The sequence below is a fragment of the Scylla paramamosain genome, chromosome 46 (assembly GCF_035594125.1).
Source record: "Scylla paramamosain isolate STU-SP2022 chromosome 46, ASM3559412v1, whole genome shotgun sequence".
Taxonomy (NCBI): Eukaryota; Metazoa; Arthropoda; class Malacostraca; order Decapoda; family Portunidae; genus Scylla; species Scylla paramamosain.
In genome coordinates this window covers 9,525,858-9,545,857 of record NC_087196.1, presented here as the reverse complement: position 1 = coordinate 9,545,857, position 20,000 = coordinate 9,525,858, and the positions used below count along the sequence as shown (strand labels likewise).

Genomic DNA, 20,000 nt, shown 5'->3' with positions numbered 1-20,000 from the left:
TGGTGGTGGTGGTCATGAAGATAAGAATCTGCATATTTTTCCCTTTTCTTCTTTCTCCCTCGTTCTTTTCCTGGCATAAAATTCAAGAGTGTGTTTTTAAATGCTTTGTTCTGTCACCACGTCTGTTTTCAAAGGCCACAGAGATAGATTGGTCGTGTTCTCATGTGTTTTTCCCAATAATGACGTAAATTTTTAGTTAAGCTGCCACTAGAATCACGGATGCACTTGAAAACCCTAATACCTTCCTGTAGAGCAGATTAAACTAGCATTGAAATTATAAAAACACTTGAAAACCTCAATACCTTCCATCTGAGCCTGTTAAAATATCATTGGAACACGAACACATTAGTAAACCCAAATAAACTTCCTTTATAGACTCTTAAACAATCTAAACTAGGACAAAAACACTCGAAAACCGCAATAGCATCATTTGGAGTCTGTTAAACTTTCACTAGAACCACGAAAACACTTGGAAAAGCCACAATAACTTCCACTACATCCTGTTAAGCTACTGAAGGAGTTTAATATTAGAGTTAGCGCAGGTACTGGTGACGATAAAGGAAGACAGTGACGTCCTTGGGGTAGAGAAGGGTGTCTGAAGCCATACCAGTTTATATCCACCATCAGAAGGAAGGTTAGCGAGGGAAAAGAATACAGTACTTGTTTATTTCAAGGATAACAAGAGAGGGAAGGAAAAATAAGGTGACGAGAATATGCCTTGGGGTAGAACACGAATAGGAGAACGATAGGGAGATGTTAGGATACGTTAGGTTAGGTTAGAGAAGGAAAAAAATACAGTAATTTTTCTGTTTCAAGGAGAGAGAGAGAGAGAGAGAGAGAGAGAGAGAGAGAGAGAGAGAGAGAGAGAGAGAGAGAGAGAGAGAGAGAGAAATGCACACCAACAAATAAACAACTAAATAAAAAAAATAAATAAATCGATAAGGAAAAACAGAGATGCGTTTGTAGGATAGCAACACCAGAAACAACAACAACAACAACAACAACAACAACACTCTCACAGGCTCAAGTAACAATAAGAAAGAAGCTTCTAAACATCTGCTGTTTAATACGATGTTGTGCAACTGCTAATTATGACGCATCAACACACACACACACACACACACACACACACACACACACACACACACACACACACACACACGGAGAGAAAACCATGTAGATACAAAATTAATATATTCAAATAGTATTGTAGTAGTAGTAGTAGTAGCAGTAGTAGTAGTAGTAGTAGTAGTAGTAGTAGTAGTAGTAGTAGTAGTAGTAGTAGGAATAGCAGGAGGAGGAAAAATAGGTAATGATGACTCTCTCTCTCTCTCTCTCTCTCTCTCTCTCTCTCTCTCTCTCTCTCTCTCTCTCTCTCTCTCTCTCTCTCTCTCTCTCTCTTTCTCTCGTTTCTTAATTTTCTTCCTTCACTTCCTTCATGCTCTCTCTCTCTCTCTCTCTCTCTCTCTCTCTCTCTCTCTCTCTCTCTCTCTCTCTCTCTCTCTCTCTCTCTCTCTCTCTTTCGCTACTTATGCTATAAAACCCACATTCAACAACAAAAAAAGGTAAAAAAAACAACTAAAATAAACAAGAAAGTAAAAAAAGTATAACAAGCTAAACAAAGGTAAAAAAAAAAGAAGAAAAAAAATTAACTAAGCAGCCCAGTAAACACGGAATTGTAACCCCGTAAGAAACTCGCGCATATTATATAAACACTCCTGCCGCTGATGACGATGATGGTGCCCACTCTGAGGCTGACTCACTGACCGGCTATAGAGCTTCCTGTAGGCACTTCCCTTCCCTATTATGCCTCTGGTATTGAGTAGGGGAACCCGCCCTCTCACCCCCCAACCCTCCCCCTCCCCCTGTCCCGTCCCCTCCCCCTCCCTCTCCCCCTCTTCCTTCCTATCGTCAGTTACTGATGTCAATTTTTGTTTGTTTGGTGGTGGTGGTGGTGGTGGTAGGAAGAACAATAGGAAAAGATTGGGAAAAAAGGAAAATGGAAAGAGAGAGAGAGAGAGAGAGAGAGAGAGAGAGAGAGAGAGAGAGAGAGAGAGAGAGAGAGAGAGAGAGAGAGAGATTCATGAAGAGAAGAGGAAAACATGTGGTGGAGGAGGAGGAGGAGGAGGAGGAGGAGGAGGAGGAGGAGAAGAAGAAGAAGAAGAAGAAGAAGAAGAAGAAGAAGAAGAAGAAGAAGAAGAAGAAGAAGAAGAAGAAGAAGAAGAAGAAGAAGAAGAATCACGTTTCTGTGTGTGTGTGTGTGTGTGTGTGTGTATGTGTGTGTGTGTGTGATTGCACTTAATTAAAACTACGTACTGACACACACACACACACACACACACACACTTCAGTACACTTTGACAACTACCGGATAACGTAAACAAACAAACGAACAAACTTACAGTGCAATTAGAACTTTACATCTCATTATGGTGGGAGGCATCGAGGAGGAGGAGGAGGAGGAGGAGGAGGAGGAGGAGGAGGAGGAGGAGGAAACACTTCACATCACTAAATAAATAAATAAACAAATCAATAAATAAATAAATAAAAACACGGTGAGTTTAGAGAGAGAGAGAGAGAGAGAGTGTTTGGGAGAGGAAATAATGATTTTGAGTTAATTGAAAGTATGAAAAATGAGATAGAACCTAAGATGTTTGGACGATAAATATAATGTTTTGAGAGAGCGAAAGAAAGAGAGAGAGAGAGAGAGAGAGAGAAGTAATGAGAGAGAAAGGGAAGTGCTTGGGAGTGAGTGAGAGCGCGGGGAAAGGCTGGGAAAGGCGGGAGGAGCCAGGGAGAGCAAGGGACGTCCTCTCACTACCACGTCTGACTGTATACTGATAAAAAAGTGTTGTTGGCTGTTGCTGATACTATTTCTCTCTCTCTCTCTCTCTCTCTCTCTCTCTCTCTCTCTCTCTCTCTCTCTCTCTCTCTCTCAAGAGTAACTTGAGACCATACGAAGGATGTAAAAAGTGCGTGTGTGTGTGTGTGTGTGTGTGTGCGTTTCAGAGACATTCGTTTCAAGTGTGTGTGTGTGTGTGTGTGTGTGTGTGTGTGTGTGTGTGTGTGCATTCAACATAAGCAAGACTTTATCCTCCTCCTTTTCTTCCTTTTCTTTTCATCATTTTCTTGTTCTTGTTTTCCTTCTTTCTTGTTCTTCTTCTTCTTCCTCCTCCTTCTCCTGCTCCTCCTCCTCCTCCCGAAGTATGATTGAGTAAAGGTCATTCTTGTGGTGAGGAGGAAGAAGAAGAGGAGGAAATAAGATGAGAGGGGGAAAGGAAAGATGAGAGGAGGAGGAGAGAAGAGAAAGGAGGAGGAGGAGGAGGAGGAGGAGGAAGGTCAGACAGGAAAGAAGGAGAGGGAGGGAGAAGAAAATGAGAAAATAAGGAGAGGAAGAAAGAGGAGAGAGAGAGAGAGAGAGAGAGAGAGAGAGAGAGAGAGAGAGAGAGAGAGAGAGAGACGGTAAAACAAAAGAGAAGAAAACGGAAGAGAAGAAAATTAATATCCTCTTTTTTCCCAACCCATAATAAGTAAGGAAGACGATATGGGAGAGGAGGAGGAGGAGGAGGAGGAGGAGGAGGAGGAGGGGCTGATTCACACCTCCAACTTGTTATAGGGACTGAGAGCTGGAGAGTGGGGTGTACCGGAAGAACGCGCGGGAGGGGGAGGGGGAGAGGAAGGGAGGAACTTGTGGGGGAGGAGGAGAGGGGTCAAGGATGGCGGAAGGGGGAGGGGTTCCTAACTTTTTTTGGGGGGTACGTGACAACTAACACGATTTCTTCCAGAGTAGCGTTCGTTATGCTAAATGTTCGTTCTAGCGACTGGAGAACCAACCCTAGGAACCAGAAATGAATAAAAAAAAAATAAAATAAAATAAATCCACTACTTTCGAAAAAATAAATAAATAAATAATGCATAAAATGAACATATTTCCACTACTGCATTTGAGATAACACAAATATATTATTCAGTAACCTCCCTAGTGTGCTAAATTTTTACCATTCCCAGATCCGCCCGTTACCACCACGAGATGCGCGCTGCTTGGACTAGTATGGGTCACACTGTCGGCCTCTCTCTCGCTTAAGAACCCGCGCCACTTCACCACCCCTATTTTCCAAGACCCCAGAGATGATTAGCCTGATTCTGAAGAGTGTTTCCCCTGTTCATAATGTAGAAATCTTATCAATCTGTCACTGGAACCACAAAAACGCACTTGAAAACCCGTGGCACTTCAACGAGAGCCTTTGGAATGTAGTGAACTTGGGCCGCAGAAGTGTTTCAAAATACGAGCCACAAATTTAGAGAGAGAATGAAATATGGGTTATGAAAGTACGTTTGGGTACCGGACAACGCAACAAGCTCTCTCTCTCTCTCTCTCTCTCTCTCTCTCTCTCTCTCTCTCTCTCTCTCTCTCTCTCTCTCTCTGAAAGTAAGAACAGTCCTAAGAATAACTAAATAGAATGTGACTGATTAAGAATGAAAATGGAATTGCATACACGAGAGTGAGAAAAAGTGAGAAAGGATGAAGCGAAAAATGACATGAATGAGAGAGAGAGAGAGAGAGAGAGAGAGAGAGAGAGAGAGAGAGAGAGAGAGAGAGAGAGAGCGCTTCATGCATTGTCGCGTACTCAACTGTACTTTCATAACCTTTATTTTATTCTCTCTCTAAATTTGTGACTCGTATATTTAAACACTTCTGCTTTCCAAAGGCTCTAATTGAAGTGACGCGGATTTTCAAGTGTTTTTTGTGGTTCCAGTGACAGATTGATAAGACTTCTTCGTAATAAACAGGAGAAACACTTGAGAACCCAATTAATCATTTACGTAGCCCTGGAAAATCGTAGTGGTGAAGTTATACGGGTTTTCAAGGATGTTTCTACACTATTAATAGGAGAAACACCCTTGAGAACCCCGCTAATCATCCCTGTGGCCTTGGAGAACAGTCGTGGGGAGAGGGAAGTGTTTCAGAATGCGGGTGACGCTTCATTCAGCTGTGATTACAACTCCTGCATTCTTTAGTTAGTTATTATAATTCAGTCTATTGCAAATGTTACCCCTTTTTTTTGAGTGTTCAGAAAGAAATTTGTGTTTTATCGTGTACTTATTAGCTCCATATATATAAAAAATCAATGTAAAGGAGGGTTATTGAGGCTCCTTCCTTAACTCCCATCCCCCGCTTTCTCCTCCCCCTTCTTCCTTCCTCTCTTCCTCTCAGTGCTTCGAAACAGTAGTAGCAGTAGTAGTAATAGTAGTAGTAGTAGTAGTAGTAGTAGTAGTAGTAGTAGTAGTAGTAGTACTCAAATATAACGAAGAAAGAAAAAGAAATGGAAAGAGGAGGAAAGAAAGGAAGGAAGGAAGGAAGAAAGGAAGAAAAGAAAGAAGGAAAGTTAGAGAAAGAAGGAAGAAAATCACAACAACAACAACAACAACAACAACAACAACACCAATGACAACAATAATGAATGTTTACCCTCGTGTGTGTGTGTGTGCGTGTGTGTGTGTGTGTGTTCTCAGCGAGGGTAAACTAGTAGGTGATGTCATACAGGTACTGTCAATTACCTGGGCTATTAAGTAATTAGGGTAGTTACGTAAGGGGTGATTCTTCTTCTTCTTGTTCTTCTTGTTCTTCTTGTTCTTCTTCTTGTCGTTTCTTTTTGTTGTTGTTGTTGTTGTTGTTGTTGTTGTTGTTTTATTGTTGCTGCTGCTGTTAATCATTAGCTCGTAATAGTAGTAGTAGTAGTAGTAGTAGTAGTAGTAGTAGTAATAGTAGTAGTAGTAGTATACCAACTAAATTAAAATGCATAAAATCTTCCTTCATCAAATACAGACACATCATTATCAGCAACAACAACATAGATAACTACCACGTGATGTCCAATTAGCTTGTTTGTAATAGTTAACAATATCCTATACAAACTCATCTATCTGTCTGTTGTATCTGCATATCTATCTTTAAATCTACTTCACTCTTTTTATCTCTACATCTGTATCTACTCAGCCTCTATAATTATATATATTTTTTTCTATAATTACATATATTATCTAAGTATATATTTCTCTCTTACTGTTTCTATTATCACTACATCTATTATCTACCTACGTATCTATTAATCTCACTATCTCTGACTATATCTATATCAACCTGCCTATATATCTATCTTCCCACTACATGTATTACTCTTTATTTACCTACATATATATTTATCTCTCGATATGCCTTTTACTACATAAACATTTGCCTACTAGTCTATGTATCTATCGCCCACCATGTTTATCTCTACATTTATATCTTCTTAGCCTACATATTCATCATTATTCACATCACATCATTATCTAATTACCAAACTACCACTGCATTGCTTCCTCTTTAACGAGTCCACGCCATTACATCTTATTCAGAAACACTTAAAAAGGCTGCAATTGAAGTTACACGGGTTTCTAAGTGTGTTTTTATGGTTCTAGTGACAGATTAACAACATTTCTACTTTATTTACCCGAAAAACACTCTAGGGAACCCGGCCTTTGAAAAATAGTCGTGATGAGGGAGAGAAGCGTTTCTGATCATTGGCCATTGTTTCATGAAGCGTTGAGCGAACCGACGTCTCACTTCCTTCCTCCGTTTTGTTTCAGTTCAAGATAGGGTAGCGAGGAAGCAGGATGTAGCAGTGGTGGTCTAGTTGTTTGCCTGGTTGCGGTGTGGTGGTTGTGGTTGTGGTGGTGTTGTGAAGGTGAGTTTGTGTTTGTGTTATTAGTTTTTCAGTTTTGTGTGTTTGGGTCAGGTTTGCTTCATCTCCGTTTGTTTTTCATGTACGAGTAGTTTGATGTACTGTAACTCCAATCCTTGCCTTTCTAAACTTAAAATTCAGGAGACTTGAACCTGGTATAAGCATGCGTGAAGATTCTCTCTCTCTCTCCTAAGATTAACGGATTCAAAGGTCGTTCCTTTTATTTTCATGGGTGTTTTTAATAACTACTATGGTGGGATGGATGAATATTCTGGATGTGTTCGAGAGGGATGAAAATAGTTGCTTTTATTCCTAAAGTGTCGTACGCTGGACGTGTTAGGAAAGTATCGAGAGGGATGAAAATACTTGCTCTTCTTCCTAAACTATTATTACGCTGTACGTGTTTAGGAAATTCTTTCTTTCTAAACTGTTATTACGCTGTACGTGTTTAGGAAATACTTTATATTCCTGAAGTGTTATACGCTGGACGTGTTAGGAAAGTATCGAGAGGGATGAAAATACTTGCTCTTCTTCCTAAACTATTATTATGCTGTACGTGTTTAGGAAATACTTTTTCTTCCTAAACTTATTACGCTGTACGTGTTTAGGAAATACTTAACTTTATTTTATTTACAGCGACAGCAGGAGCACAAGGGTCTAGTTGTGAAGAGCAGCAGGGACGATTATGAGGTGCATGTCTGTGAAATACGAGATGGACAGCTTATCCTGCAAGCCCGTGTTGGGGGAGGTGTACACTCTTGAGCACACCACATGAGTATTGCAGTATTCTTTGTTAACCTTGTCCATGTCACACCTTTCCTGCAAGCCCGTGTTGGGGGAGGTGTACACCCTTGAGCACACCACATGAGTATTGCAGTATTCTTTGTTAACCTTGTCGATGTCACACCTTTCATGCAAGCCCGTGTTGGGGGAGGTGTACACTCTTGAGCACACCACATGAATATTGCAGTATTCTTTGTTAAGCTTGTCCATGTCACACCTTTCATAACTTTGCCTAAATGAGGTTTCTAAATGCTTCAGGTGACAGTTACGGGGCTGTTTGACGTAAGCATAGAGGAATAGGTGGTAATCGATAGTATGATGGATGAGATCTTGTGAAAAAAAATACTGAATAGCTGTGAATTGTGCTTAAATCTAATTTGTTTTACTTGTGGAAGGATTTTTAAGTTATTTTTATCAATTTACGTATGAAATTGTAACTCTTACTTCTCCTTGCTGGTGCTGTGAGGCAGAGATGTGGTGACGCTTGTGATGACCTGGCCGTCCACCTGTGCTGAGGCTAAGGCAACATGTGGTGACTGGACTGCCCATCTACTGGTGCTGTGAGGCCAAGGCAGCAGTGACAAGCCACCTCCGTTAATAATGATACTCAGTGCGGTGCCCCCTCCATTCCCTTGGCGTGGAGGGGCCACCTTATCACCACTTCCTTTGGACTGACTGTTTGTCGGTTAAAAGTACACGTGTTATAAGATGTCGACAGACTCTTCCCTATTTTGATTTTTTTTTTTTATACGTTTTAAAAGTAGTGTTTTCCTTGTGCTTTGTCTCCGGAGTGTCTTTTTGGTATCTTTCCTTGTGCTTTCTCTCCGGAGAGTCTTTTTGGTATCTTAATGTTGGGATTTGTGGTGTAACTGGTTTAATACCATGGAACTTTGCTAGATTTTGTGATCCAAGTGTTCACAGATTTATTGCCTCAGCTCAATTTATAACTCTAAATACCAGGAAATTGCATCTGAAGCTCAAAGTAATACCAGGAAACTGTTAGAAAACTGAAGTGAGTGTGTACGGGTGATGGTTGCAACATAATTTGACTCGTACACCACCCAGCCTTGTCAAAATTCAGAGGTGAATAAAAAGGTGAATAAAAAACTTGAGTATACAAACTTAACAGTGTACATACCTTGTCCTATCCGCTCCTACCTTTGAGTACCATGTACACAAGAAACCTTGTCCTGTCTTTGGCAGTCACTTTTTTTGTGCAGACTGAAAGTTATGGTTCACTCTGGATAGTTCTTAGATTGCTGCTGCTGTTATGTAGTAAAAATAATAATAATGGATTACACAATCTATAGTAGGAGACTAGGAAGGAGTGTGTATTATTAATAGAATCTACATAATTATTATAATTTAGGATAGAGGCTGAACACCATCTGATTAATTTTGGGTAGAAGCTGAACTCTGCCATCCTGCCATCCCATCCTCCTGCCAGATGTGAATATTTTCTTCAGTCCTATTAGTAACTATTACTTACTATTAGTCATTAGTTATCTGGGTTCACTCGTTCCATCCTCTTCCTGTCACATGCTGTATGACCTACAGTTGCCATGATGCACAGGGACTGTGTGTGCAAGTGAATGAGTTGAGTAACTCAAGTGATGCAAATCCTATAGGACAAATGTACCCTGTGTACATACAACAAAGGTGGAGTGATGTCTGAGATGGTGCAGCTCTCTGCAATCCCTTTTGTCTCCAGTCTTCTCTGCACTCAGAATCCTGGTGCTCTCTCCACTCTTGAATACACAAACAATTTGAATACACAGTATTCAAGCAATCTTCTCTGCACTCACAATCCTAGTGTTCTCATGGTGCTCTCTCCACACCACTCTTGAAAACACAGTCCACCAGAATATGATCAGTGGTGGTGTCTGTGCTTCCTCCTTGCATTCTCTTGTTGGTGTCCTGCCTCCCTGCCAGTGCTCCTCAAGGCTCTGGTAGTGTGCTGAGGGTGCTGGTGCTGTGAACACTAAGGAAATCATGATAGTGTAGGTAATATAGGTAATATCCTTTATAAATGTGGTAAATAAAAATGAAATGCACATAAAACATTAAAATAAAATCATAGAATCATAAAATGTTCACTCACCAGGCCAGGAAGTTTGGTGTGTAGTAGTAGTAGTAGAGAGGCCAGCAGGAGGTGTGAGGCAGGAACGTGTAGATAGGATTAACTTTTATTACAAAATAGTAAATGATTCCTCAGTAAGCACTAAGTGAAGGACAAACTGGCGGCGCTACGGAACATTGACCTGTGCTGTTGTGACTGTGATGGGTGGACAGTGACGGAACGGAACACAGGACACCCACACCTCGTCCGTCACGCCTTGTCCTGCCTCACTAACGAGAAAACTGGAGGATGAAGTAAATAAAGTGAGTCTTGAGTTACACCATACTAATAACTGGGAGACGGGTGAATACAGTGAGAAATTAATACTACACTCCTTTAGAATGCCCTCAAAGGTAAATGGTAAAAATAAAAGAGTTAAATTCAAGGTAAATAAAGTAAGAGGTAAATTCAATGTAAAAGTAAGAAAAGTTAAATCTAAGGTAAATTAACTAAGGAAAAGTTAAATACAGTAAAGAAAAATAATACTATAATCACTTTAGAATGTCCTCAAAGGTAAATAAAGTGAGAAAAAAAGTAACATCTCTTTAAAAAATGACCTTAAAATGTTCTCAGTGTCATGGTAGTGTTTAGAGAGACTTGCACAGACACACAGACAGACAGACAACCTCTCGTCTTTGTTTGGCATGAGAGAAATACACCTCACTAATGTTTGGCACTGCACACTGAAACCTTTGACACACACACACACACACTAGTAACCTAAGCATCATCTCCAATACATTATTTGACAATGAATGCAATACAAAAATATATAAAGTTGATTCAGAATATTCTACAAATCATGTTCTTTTCTTCCTTCTATAATGAAAATCTTTGTTACTTTATAAATCCTCACCACACTCACAGAAAACAATTATGAGTGACAACTAGAAAAACAAGATTATCAAAATATTTTGTAAAGTAAATTTCTTGAAAAAGGAAGTGAAACAAAAAAAAAAAAAATCAACAAAACTAAACTTATTACAACAAATATCCAAATTAAAATATAAAAAAAATGACAAAAAAAAAGAAAAATAAACAAGAAAAAAAAGTGGTTCTATTAAACAACACTCATACTTTTTTTGCATATTCTTAAGAGTGAGCAGACAGATGGTAAACACACACACACACACACACACACACACACACACACACACACACAGTCTTCTAAATGCCTAACTACTTCCTATCATTAAGACACAGAGATCAGATCCTCAAACATTTATGGATAACTTTCTACACATTTTGATTGACCTAATTTTGTTTTGATATATTATAATTTCCTTCAGTGCTCCTATAAACCCAATTATATACTCCAATAGGTAGGGGAATTTTGTATATACATAGATTACACATTCACAAACACAGTCTTATGTCCCAACAGTATGAAACTTTGTACATTTCTGTATTAATCTGTATTTCGTGTATAATATTTGCCTAGCCTGTATTCACTACACTACAACTAATAATAATAATAATAATAATAATAATAATAATAATAATAATGATAATAATAATAATAAATAAATAAATAAATGAATAAAAAACATCAGGAGAAACTTGTACAAACCATTTCTTACAACAGAGCAAGTAATCCGCAATTTATTTTGAAATGCTTGAATTCACGAGAAGATTCAGATTCTACACAGGTACATTCAAGTTACAGCCTATTAGTACACTCCTTAGATCCACTTGCTGACCTTTCCTGCCCCTTCTTTGACTTCTCAGCTTCTCATTAGACTCCCCAGGCTCACCTCTTCACCTTATCTGATCTTTCCTACCCCTTCTCACTCCCTCAATCTCACATCACACTTCTAAGATCCATTTATTGACCTTATTTGACCTTTCTTGGCCCTTCTCATCCTCTCTTTGACCCCACAACCTCTTACCACACTTCTTGACCTTATCTTACCTTACTTGTTCCTTTCCACCCTCTCTTTGACCTCTAAACCTCACATCACACTTCTCAAACTCACTTCTTGACCTTATTTGACCTCTCTCTGACCTTTCCCTACCTCTTTCAATGTTTCAAAACCTACCTTGACACTTTTAAATCTCTCTAAACCATTTTTGACATTACTCCAACCTTTCTTAATCCATTCTTACCTCTTTTGCTCTTTCTTTGACCTTCCTTGGCTCTTCTCAACCTCTCCTAACCTTTCACTGATCTTGTTTTGAACTTTATCACCTTTTGATCTCCCTTAAACTTTCCTGACATATTCTTGAACTTTCTTGAGCTCTGTCTACCTTCCTTGATTTTCCTTACCACTTTCTGATCCCTCTAAAGCTTTTTTGACCTATTCCTGACCTCTGTTCACCTTCGTTGATCTTCATTTGCAATTTTTTGACCTGTCTGAAAAATTATTGACCTCTCCTTGCCTCTATCTACCTTTCTTGGCACTTTCTTTGACCTGTCGCACTATATTGACTTATTCTTGACCTCTCCTGGCCTCTATCTACCTTCCTTGCCACTTTTTTGATCTGTCTGAAGCTTTACTGACCTATTCTTCACCTCTCTTGATCTCTAACAACCTTCTTTGACTTCCTTTTGACCTTTCTAACACACTTTCACTCACCAACTTCAAGTATTGGAATGTTTTGGCTGCAATAACTATGTATAGGCCAACTCAGGATAGCCAAGACAGGGTTTCTAATCACCTCCTGATATTTTTTTTAAGTTTAAGAAAAAAATAGTCTTAAATCTTTTACTTTTACCTTACTCTTGTATTTCTTTGTGTGTGTGTGTGTGTGTGTGTGTGTGTGTGTGTGCTACTGTCTTGAAAGCCTCACTCACCACTGCTATATCACACTTCTTGGTATCTTTTAACATTATTTTCATAGTTACTGCTCTTCTGGTCTTGCAAACTCCATGCCTCACCCTCCCACTGCCTCACTGCACCAGACTTTCTAGAAGCTTTCACTCATTCCTGTTCTGTCTACCTTATTAATGCAAGAGTTAACTAGTACTTTCACTCCTTCATCAGCCTCTCCTCATTTTTATCTCCCTCTTCTCTTTTTTCCAATCTTGCTTTCTGCTTTTCCTTATATACTATCTTTATTTTATTTCTTCCTATCCTGCTGTCTTGTTCTTCATCTTTCCTTATTTCCTACCTCATCCTTTTCTTTCTTCTAATCTTCCCTTTCTGTTGCCTTTCCTCACTTCTTCCTATCTTGTTTTTTGCCTTTTACTCATCTTGTATCTATCTCCCTTTCACTTTCTTCCTATCTCGCTTTTTTGCCTCTATGTCTCTCTTATCTCTTTCCTTATTCCCTATCTTCTCTCTTCTTTGCTCCAATCTCAATGTTTTTCCTTATTTCCTGTCTTATCTCCCTTTTCCATTCTTATTATTTCACTATCTGCCTTAAACTTATGTTACTTCCTATCTCTGTTTTTTTCTTGTCTCTGCCATTTCGTTAGACTTCCCTACTTTCCTTACAAGGTTGGGTGTTTTGCTAATCTGACTTTCTTTGCTGTGGTAGACAATCTCCTTCCTGCTCCTTGTTAGGTCTTCCTTACTCGCTAGTTGTATGAATCTTTCCTCACTAAATCTGAATAACAGTTTCTTATATTGGTGAAAATGTTGGGCAGGGTGAGAAAAGGGGGAAAGTTATATTAATCTGGTATTTTGGTATTATAATATTTTAGTTACCTATTTTGTTTTCCCTAAAAGATTTGCAAGTTTATTCCTACCTAACGTGATTTTAGTATATTATCTTTATTATTATTATTGTCATTATTATTACTTTTTTTTTCCTTCTATATTACTGGCAGGCAAGTTTTTTAGGATTTAAGTTTTACGGTGCCAAGTTTTAGGGCATCAAGTCTCTGGGTACCAAGTTTTAGGGCAACAAGTCTTTGGGTGCCAAGTTCTAGGGCAACAAGTTTGGCCACAGTGAGCGTGAAAGCGGATGAGAGTGTAGGTGTGATCTCTCTTCCTCTCACTCTTATCCACTTTCTGGCTTTCCGTGTGGCCGTAACCTTCATGTATGCGGCTTACCCAAAACTAACCTAATTTTGGGTGACTTACCAAAATTACCCAGCATTCCATCCCAATTTCCTAGTTTGTCATATCTGTCATTAACACACTGGTAGATTAGTCCCAGACGTGTACTTATGACAGAGACACTTCACCTGCTTCAATGTGTTCTCGGCTGAAGGAGAAAAGTAGAGGCCGCCATTAAACACACTTGGCAATGCATTACAGTGACAAAAGATAACAGCGGGATTTGAAACAGACCGTGCTGGAATACCAAACTGATCTAACTGTTTCGAAGATATTTGCGCAACACGACGGGTCAAGAAACATGAAACACACAGTATGAGGTTACTTATTCTGGACAGGTGAACACTTCTAATCAGTCAACTAAAACAAATCACTTGCAGCAGGTGAATGAATTACTTGGTTAAAAACTGAGAGGCTACGAAACTTTTACTGAACGAGTCAATAAACCAATCTAATCACTTCGAGCATGTGAACGTCTAATTAGCCAACAAAGTCAGGTTACTAACTTATGACAGGTGAATGCATCTAATTAACCACCAAAATAACCAGATTAATATATCACCCAGAATTTAATGTCTGTAGGTTACCAGGAAAGCTAACCTCATCTTGCCCCTTTCCGTCCTTCCCTCCTGCTCGACTCCCTTCCCTCGTCACAGTTTAGGTATAAATCACTGTACCACTTCACATAGTCACTGATATATTTGCATACTTTGTTAGACATTAGCCTAGCTCCCTAAAGTACCTGGGAAACGAGTGTGAAGAATGGAACACAGCGGCGAGAAGGAGAGCGAGAGGCGAGAGTGGAGAGAGACCTGCCGCCATCACCACCACCACCACCTCCACCTTGGCCACTACGTGTCGCTGCTGCTGCTGCTGACTGCTGCTGCTGCTCCTTTCTGAGTGTTACTGCTCCCTGCTGGCAGAAGCCGCCACTGCTTCTCTCTCTCTCTCTCTCTCTCTCTCTCTCTCTCTCTCTCTCTCTCTCTCTCTCTCTCATTATATAGACAGTATTTTTTGTATTTCGACATTATACATATACACGGTTAGTCTCTCTCTCTCTCTCTCTCTCTCTCTCTCTCTCTCTCTCTCTCTCTCTCTCTCTCTCTACGCCACACACACACACAGACACACGCACACGCACACCGACACACACACACGGGTGGTCCCGCCGTGCACGCGGGCGTCCTTGCTTCCAGGAGACGAGAAAGAAGCACAGATAGAAACACTAATGCCAGTCATATAATACAGTTGTACCATCAATACCAACTAGGATAACTGGACACACACACTGCCGTCCTTGCTCTATAAAAATGGTTGTACTCTACACTAGGGGGCGCCGCTCCCCCCCTACTACTGGTAGGGCTTCCGACGGTGCTGCTGCATCCGCTCCAGCGAGGAGGGGCGCGCCATGTGCACGCCCACGCCCGCAGTGAAGTACTCCGAGTGCGCGGGCGCGAACACGCTCTGATGGGGCTGGAAGGTGCTGGCGGACAGGCCCATGCCGGACGGGGACCAGTAGGAGGCCGGCGCGTAGCCCGAGGCGGAGGGGGAGGGCGAGGTGGTCTGCGTGAGCACCTGCGAGGGCGAGGTGGTGTGGTACGTCACCATGCCCTCGCTGATGGTCACCTGGGGCTCGAAGGCCATGGCGGGCATGGCCGGCAGGTCTCGGTGCAGGGACAGCGGCGAGTCGGTTTGTAGGCGTACGCCCGCCGCCCCCAGCGCCGCCTCCGCCGGGATCCGCGGGTGTATGCCGGACGCCAGGCTCATGGTCTGCGCGGCGGCCTGCGTGGCGGAGTGGCCGGCGTGGGACACCACCACGGAGATGGGTGGCAGCTGCTGGGGATTGGTGGCCAGGTCCATCACCTCGTCCTGGCCCACATTCTTGTCCCGCGCCGCCAGCGCCTCCTGCAGGATGTCCTCGCGACCCTCGCGGGCGCCATCCCCGCCCACCGTGGAGCCCGGCGAGGCCGCCCCGCCGCCCCCTCCCTTGTCCTTCTTGCCGTCCTTCTTCTGCGGCAGCTTGCGGATGGTCACCTCGGACTCGTTGATGTTGGCGCCGTTGACGCCGTCAGGCAGCGCCGCAATACCTTTCTTCTTCTTGGAGGACTTGGATCCTTTGCGCCTGCCGCGCTGCTGCACCTGTCGCAGCTCGTCCTCGGTGAGCGGCGTGACGGTGATGGCCTTCAGTTTGCTCTCCAGCACGTTCTTTACGTCCGCCTCCGTGATCTCGCCGCGCCTGGCCGCTGGCAGGTGTCGCTTGAACACGTGCCGCCGAAGGTTGCGCGCCTGCTTGATGATGCCCAGGCACAGCGGGCACTTCATGGGCCGGTCCGACGGCGCCGTGGCCTGCACGGCGTTAGCGATAGCCATCAAGGCGGACACATCTGAAAAGAGATGGCGGGCGGGAGGTGAAAAACGTGGAGGCGCAGCGACGCAGGACAATTACACTACACCACAACACTACGAAGGTACACCACTGCCCTCCCGGCACCCCTACTCAGTCCTGCCCTCCCTTCCCTTCCCTCGTCTTCCTTCCCTTCCCCAGCCAGCACCACACACACACACACACACACACACACACACACACACACACACACCTACACACACAAACACACACATACACACACAAGCACACTCGTGGCATATAAAACAAGAGTTCAGGAAGTTACAACCATTCTCAGCTTTATTCAATACGAAAACAGAGCATATATACAGTAGATGGGCCGAAATATATGTACAAGAAACAACCTTACGTAAATAAAATAAAGTATTTAATAATATCACCTTGTGTCAAGTGTTTGTAGGTAACTATGAAGATGAGTTGGCACTGACCTACGGGAGTGAGTCCTCAGCGCCCTACCGTTGCGCGCAAGCTTTAGTATTTATTGTGTTAGGCGGCGGCGGGTTACTGTGTGACCGAGGGACCTACGTATAGACGGCGCGGGCGGCGCGTGCTGCGGCTCGGCGCTGCTCCTCTACCACAACCAAGACAAAACTAGTACTGGGACTTTTGGCCTCTTTGTGTCCGGTGTCCGGTGTCCAGCCCCGCCGGGCCGCGCGTCAAACGGACAGCCGCCTGACGCAGGCAGCGCGGCCACGGCCCACGGGGGATCGGGGAAGCGCAGGGCGCGGGAGCAGCCTCGGCGGGCGCGGGGCGGCGCTCAGCAGGGGGGCCACGGGAGGCTATGGCTTTAACTTGCGAGCGTGGACTCTGGTGTGTGCGCAGCGCGTCTGCAGATTGGTGTACACGTGGCCGCACACCGCGCACGTGCCCGCCAGGCCCGCCGCGTGCTTCTGGTGCACGTGGCGGGAGCGACTCTGGCGGTTGGTGAAGCACTTGTCGCAGAAGGGACATTGGTAGGTCTTGGGGCGCAGCAGCACGCGCGGGTACCACAGGCTGGCGTCCCCGTCGCACTCACCGTCGCCCGCGTCGCCGCTGGCACTGACACCTGCAAGAGACACGGCGTGAGGGCGGGTGGCGGGGCGGCCTCTCGGCGAGGGTTGCAAGCAGCGGCGGCAGCAGGAGCCAGCAGCCGGCCCGGGCACCAGCAACGAGGGGGGGGAGGGTGGAGGAGCTACTCTACGGCACACCCAGCACTGCCATCACCACCATCATCACCATTAGCACCACCATCATCACCATCATGCATTACTGAACCCGTGGCCAAGGGAGCAAGGGTGCCGCCTCTCTCCTCCACCCCCCACCTGGCCCGCTACGATCCCCCCTTCCCACCACCACCACCACCACCACCACGACCCTCTTCGCTCGAAAAGCCACCAAACTAACGACGACCAGCTGAGTGTGTGTGTGTGTGTGTGTGTGTGTGTGTGTGTGTGTGTGTGTGTGTGTGTGTGTGTGTGTGTGTCTGTGTGTGTGTGTGTGTGTGTGTGTGTGTGTGTGTGTGTGTGTGTGTGTGTGTGTGTGTGTTTATGTGTAGCTTTGTCACATTTCCAGTTTTCTCATGGTTTTATTTACAAGTTTATTGTATTTTTTCTCTGTGTTTCTTTTATTTAAGGTTAGTTTGCTTCTTATTTGTTCTTGTTCCGAGAAGCTGCTGCTCGACTGTGTTTGTTCGTTTGTTTGTTTTGGAAACTATTTATTTATCTATTTATTTATTCATTTTATTTTTATTTGATCTAATTTCTTTTTTCTTTTTTGCGACGTCTGACTGGATTTCGAAATTGAAAGTTACACACACACACACACACACACACACACACACGTTGCACAAGAGAGAGATAGACGCGTACATACATTTAGGGCGAGTGAAGTGTGCGCGCGCGCGCACACACGCATACATATACACACACACACACACACACACACACACACACACACACACACACACACACACACACACGTGCGCACACAAGCTATAACACACACCGTGAAAAAGAGAGAGAGAGAGAGAGAGAGAGAGAGAGAGAGAGAGAGAGAGAGAGAGAGAGAGAGAGAGAGAGAGAGAGAGAGAGAGAGAGAGAGAGAGAGAAAGCACGCAGGGACAAAAGAGACACATAGGGACACGTGGCAGGAGAGGGAGGGAAGAAAAAATCTAGGTAAAGGGAGGGGGGGATAGGGGGTAGTGCATGGGGGTGAGGGTGTGAGAGAAAGGTGCATTACGAACATGACTTTATTGACCTTAACATAGTTACCATACAAACATCACAGACTACCAAGGTTGAGATCTGAGGTTAAAGCAACAGTGGTCGTGTGTCCGCCACGGGACACGGGACGCCTACAGAAGCCTGTCTGGGTATACAAAATAGAGCTACTCGCCTCCGGAATGTTACGTTGCATAAGGAACCTGTGTCGCGCTACTACGAGGCAGCGATCCAAGACTAGCAAGACTTTGGCCACTCCTTCCTCCCTCCTGCGTCTCCCCAAGCGCCTTCACTACGAGGCAGCTAAAGCAGCGGGTCTCACTACGGCACTACGTGTGGGGCAGCAGCAGCAGGGCGCGGCGCCCCCCGCTCACGCCTGGTCGGTGGGCACCTCTTGCCGCAGCAGCAGCGGGTTGTGCCGCTCGTAGTTCAGGGGGAGGGGGGGCGCCTCCCCCGCCCAGTTGTTGTCCTGGGCTGGCCACTGCAGGGGCGGGGCGCCGGCCGGTGCTCGCAGGCGGCGCCGCCCAGAGTGGGCCACAGAGCGGTGCGTGATGAGACAGTTTCGGTTCTTGCACACCTTGCCGCACAAGTCGCACGTGACGGTGGCGCCGGGCTGCAGGTGTTGGTCGCGCAGGTGGCGCGTCATGGAGCCGCGGTTTGAGAAAGACTTGAAACAGAACATGCACTGGTTGTCGGGGGGGGCTGCCCCTGTCCCCCCCACGTGGTGCTGCCCGGGAGGGGGTGGCCACGCAAAACCCCCATGGAAGGCCCCTAAGGGGGACGCGTGGTGGCCTTGGGGGAGGGGCGCGGGCAGGCCCAGGGGGTCCTCGCGGCCTGCAAGATGAGAGACGGCCGTGAGTGTTGGCCTCGCGGCACCAGCTACCAGTATAGTACTGTACACTGCACGGCACACACACAACACTGCTCTACTGCATGGCCACCTCTACTGCCCTACTCCTCCCCCGCCCCGCCCCGCCCCGACCCCACACCTGCACCTCCACCACCAACACCACCACCACCACCAACAACAACAACGACAACACTACCGCGCTCCCCCTCCTCCTCCTCCACCTCCTCCTCCTGCTGCTGCTGCTGGTGCTGCTGCTGTTGTTGCTGTTGCTGCTGCTGCTGCTGCTGCTGCTGCTCCACTTCCCGATCGCGGCCTAAGCCCCGCCCCGCCCCGCCCCGCCCCGCACAGCGCGCCGCGCCCGGTCACATGAACTGGTGGTACGCCCGCTGCAGCTCCGCGCCGAGGCCTGCCAGCGGGTCCTCCAGGTCCGGGTCAGCGCGCGGCGGGGGCGCGGGGGGCCGGTACGGGGCGGCCACGAGCAGAGCGGGGTCAGGGGCTGGGAGGGGGGCCTGGGGGTCGGGGGCGGGGGCGTCAGGGGGGGGCGGGGCGCGGTGCAGCAGAGAGCGGTGCTTGATGAGCGCGCCGCGGTTCTTGCACCACTTGCCGCACACCTCGCACGGGAGCGAGCCCGGCGCTACGTGTTTGTCGCGTTCGTGCCGCTTACGACTCCCCACCGTGGAAAACGATTTGCCGCAAAAGCCGCAGCACCGACAAGACTCACACGGACAGTGGCTGGGGTGCGGCGTCCCCCAGCCCACGCCCACCCACGGCTCTGTAAAAAGAGAGAACAACTCTTACCCCCTGGCCGCCTCACGCCCCGTCAACACCCCAGCCTCCCCCTCAGCCACCACGCGCCGCCCCCACCACCACCACCACCACCTATACAGCGACCCGGTGTGTGTGTGTGTGTGTGTGTG

General features: G+C 45.3%; 3 protein-coding genes across 29 annotated transcripts in view; 1 reads left to right on the top strand and 2 right to left on the bottom strand.

The window, feature by feature from the left end:
* The window catches only part of LOC135094708 (uncharacterized), a 15,533-nt gene extending 12,692 nt beyond the window's left edge, over positions 1-2,841 (bottom strand). Inside the window, exon 1 of the mRNA XM_063995043.1 lies at positions 2,403-2,841. Within this exon, the coding sequence (XP_063851113.1) occupies positions 2,403-2,443 (41 nt within the window). The 5' untranslated portion in view covers positions 2,444-2,841. The remainder of the gene's footprint in view (positions 1-2,402) is intronic.
* The window catches only part of LOC135094700 (vacuolar protein sorting-associated protein 8 homolog), a 35,570-nt gene extending 26,936 nt beyond the window's left edge, over positions 1-8,634 (top strand). For 2 of the 20 annotated variants that reach the window (XR_010263942.1, XR_010263927.1), the window contains 2 exons: positions 6,631-6,728; positions 7,362-8,634. Coding sequence is in view for 4 of the 20 variants with exons in the window: in XM_063995018.1 (XP_063851088.1) it covers positions 4,009-4,084 (76 nt within the window). In the remaining 16 variants the exon portion in view is untranslated. Of the gene's footprint in view, positions 1-4,008; positions 4,154-6,630; positions 6,729-7,361 lie in introns of those variants that run through there. The other 18 variants (XR_010263931.1, XM_063995019.1, XR_010263939.1 and 15 more) reach the window with 17 other exon arrangements.
* Positions 8,635-9,680: 1,046 nt separating this feature from the next.
* LOC135094701 (protein abrupt-like) overlaps positions 9,681-20,000 on the bottom strand; it is a 65,050-nt gene continuing 54,730 nt past the window's right edge. For 7 of the 8 annotated variants that reach the window (XM_063995023.1, XM_063995027.1, XM_063995028.1 and 4 more), the window contains one exon: positions 14,312-16,015. In XM_063995023.1, coding sequence (XP_063851093.1) covers positions 14,982-16,015 — 1,034 coding nt within the window. In that variant the 3' untranslated portion in view covers positions 14,312-14,981. Of the gene's footprint in view, positions 9,870-14,311; positions 16,016-20,000 lie in introns of those variants that run through there. The other variant, XR_010263943.1, reaches the window with a different exon arrangement.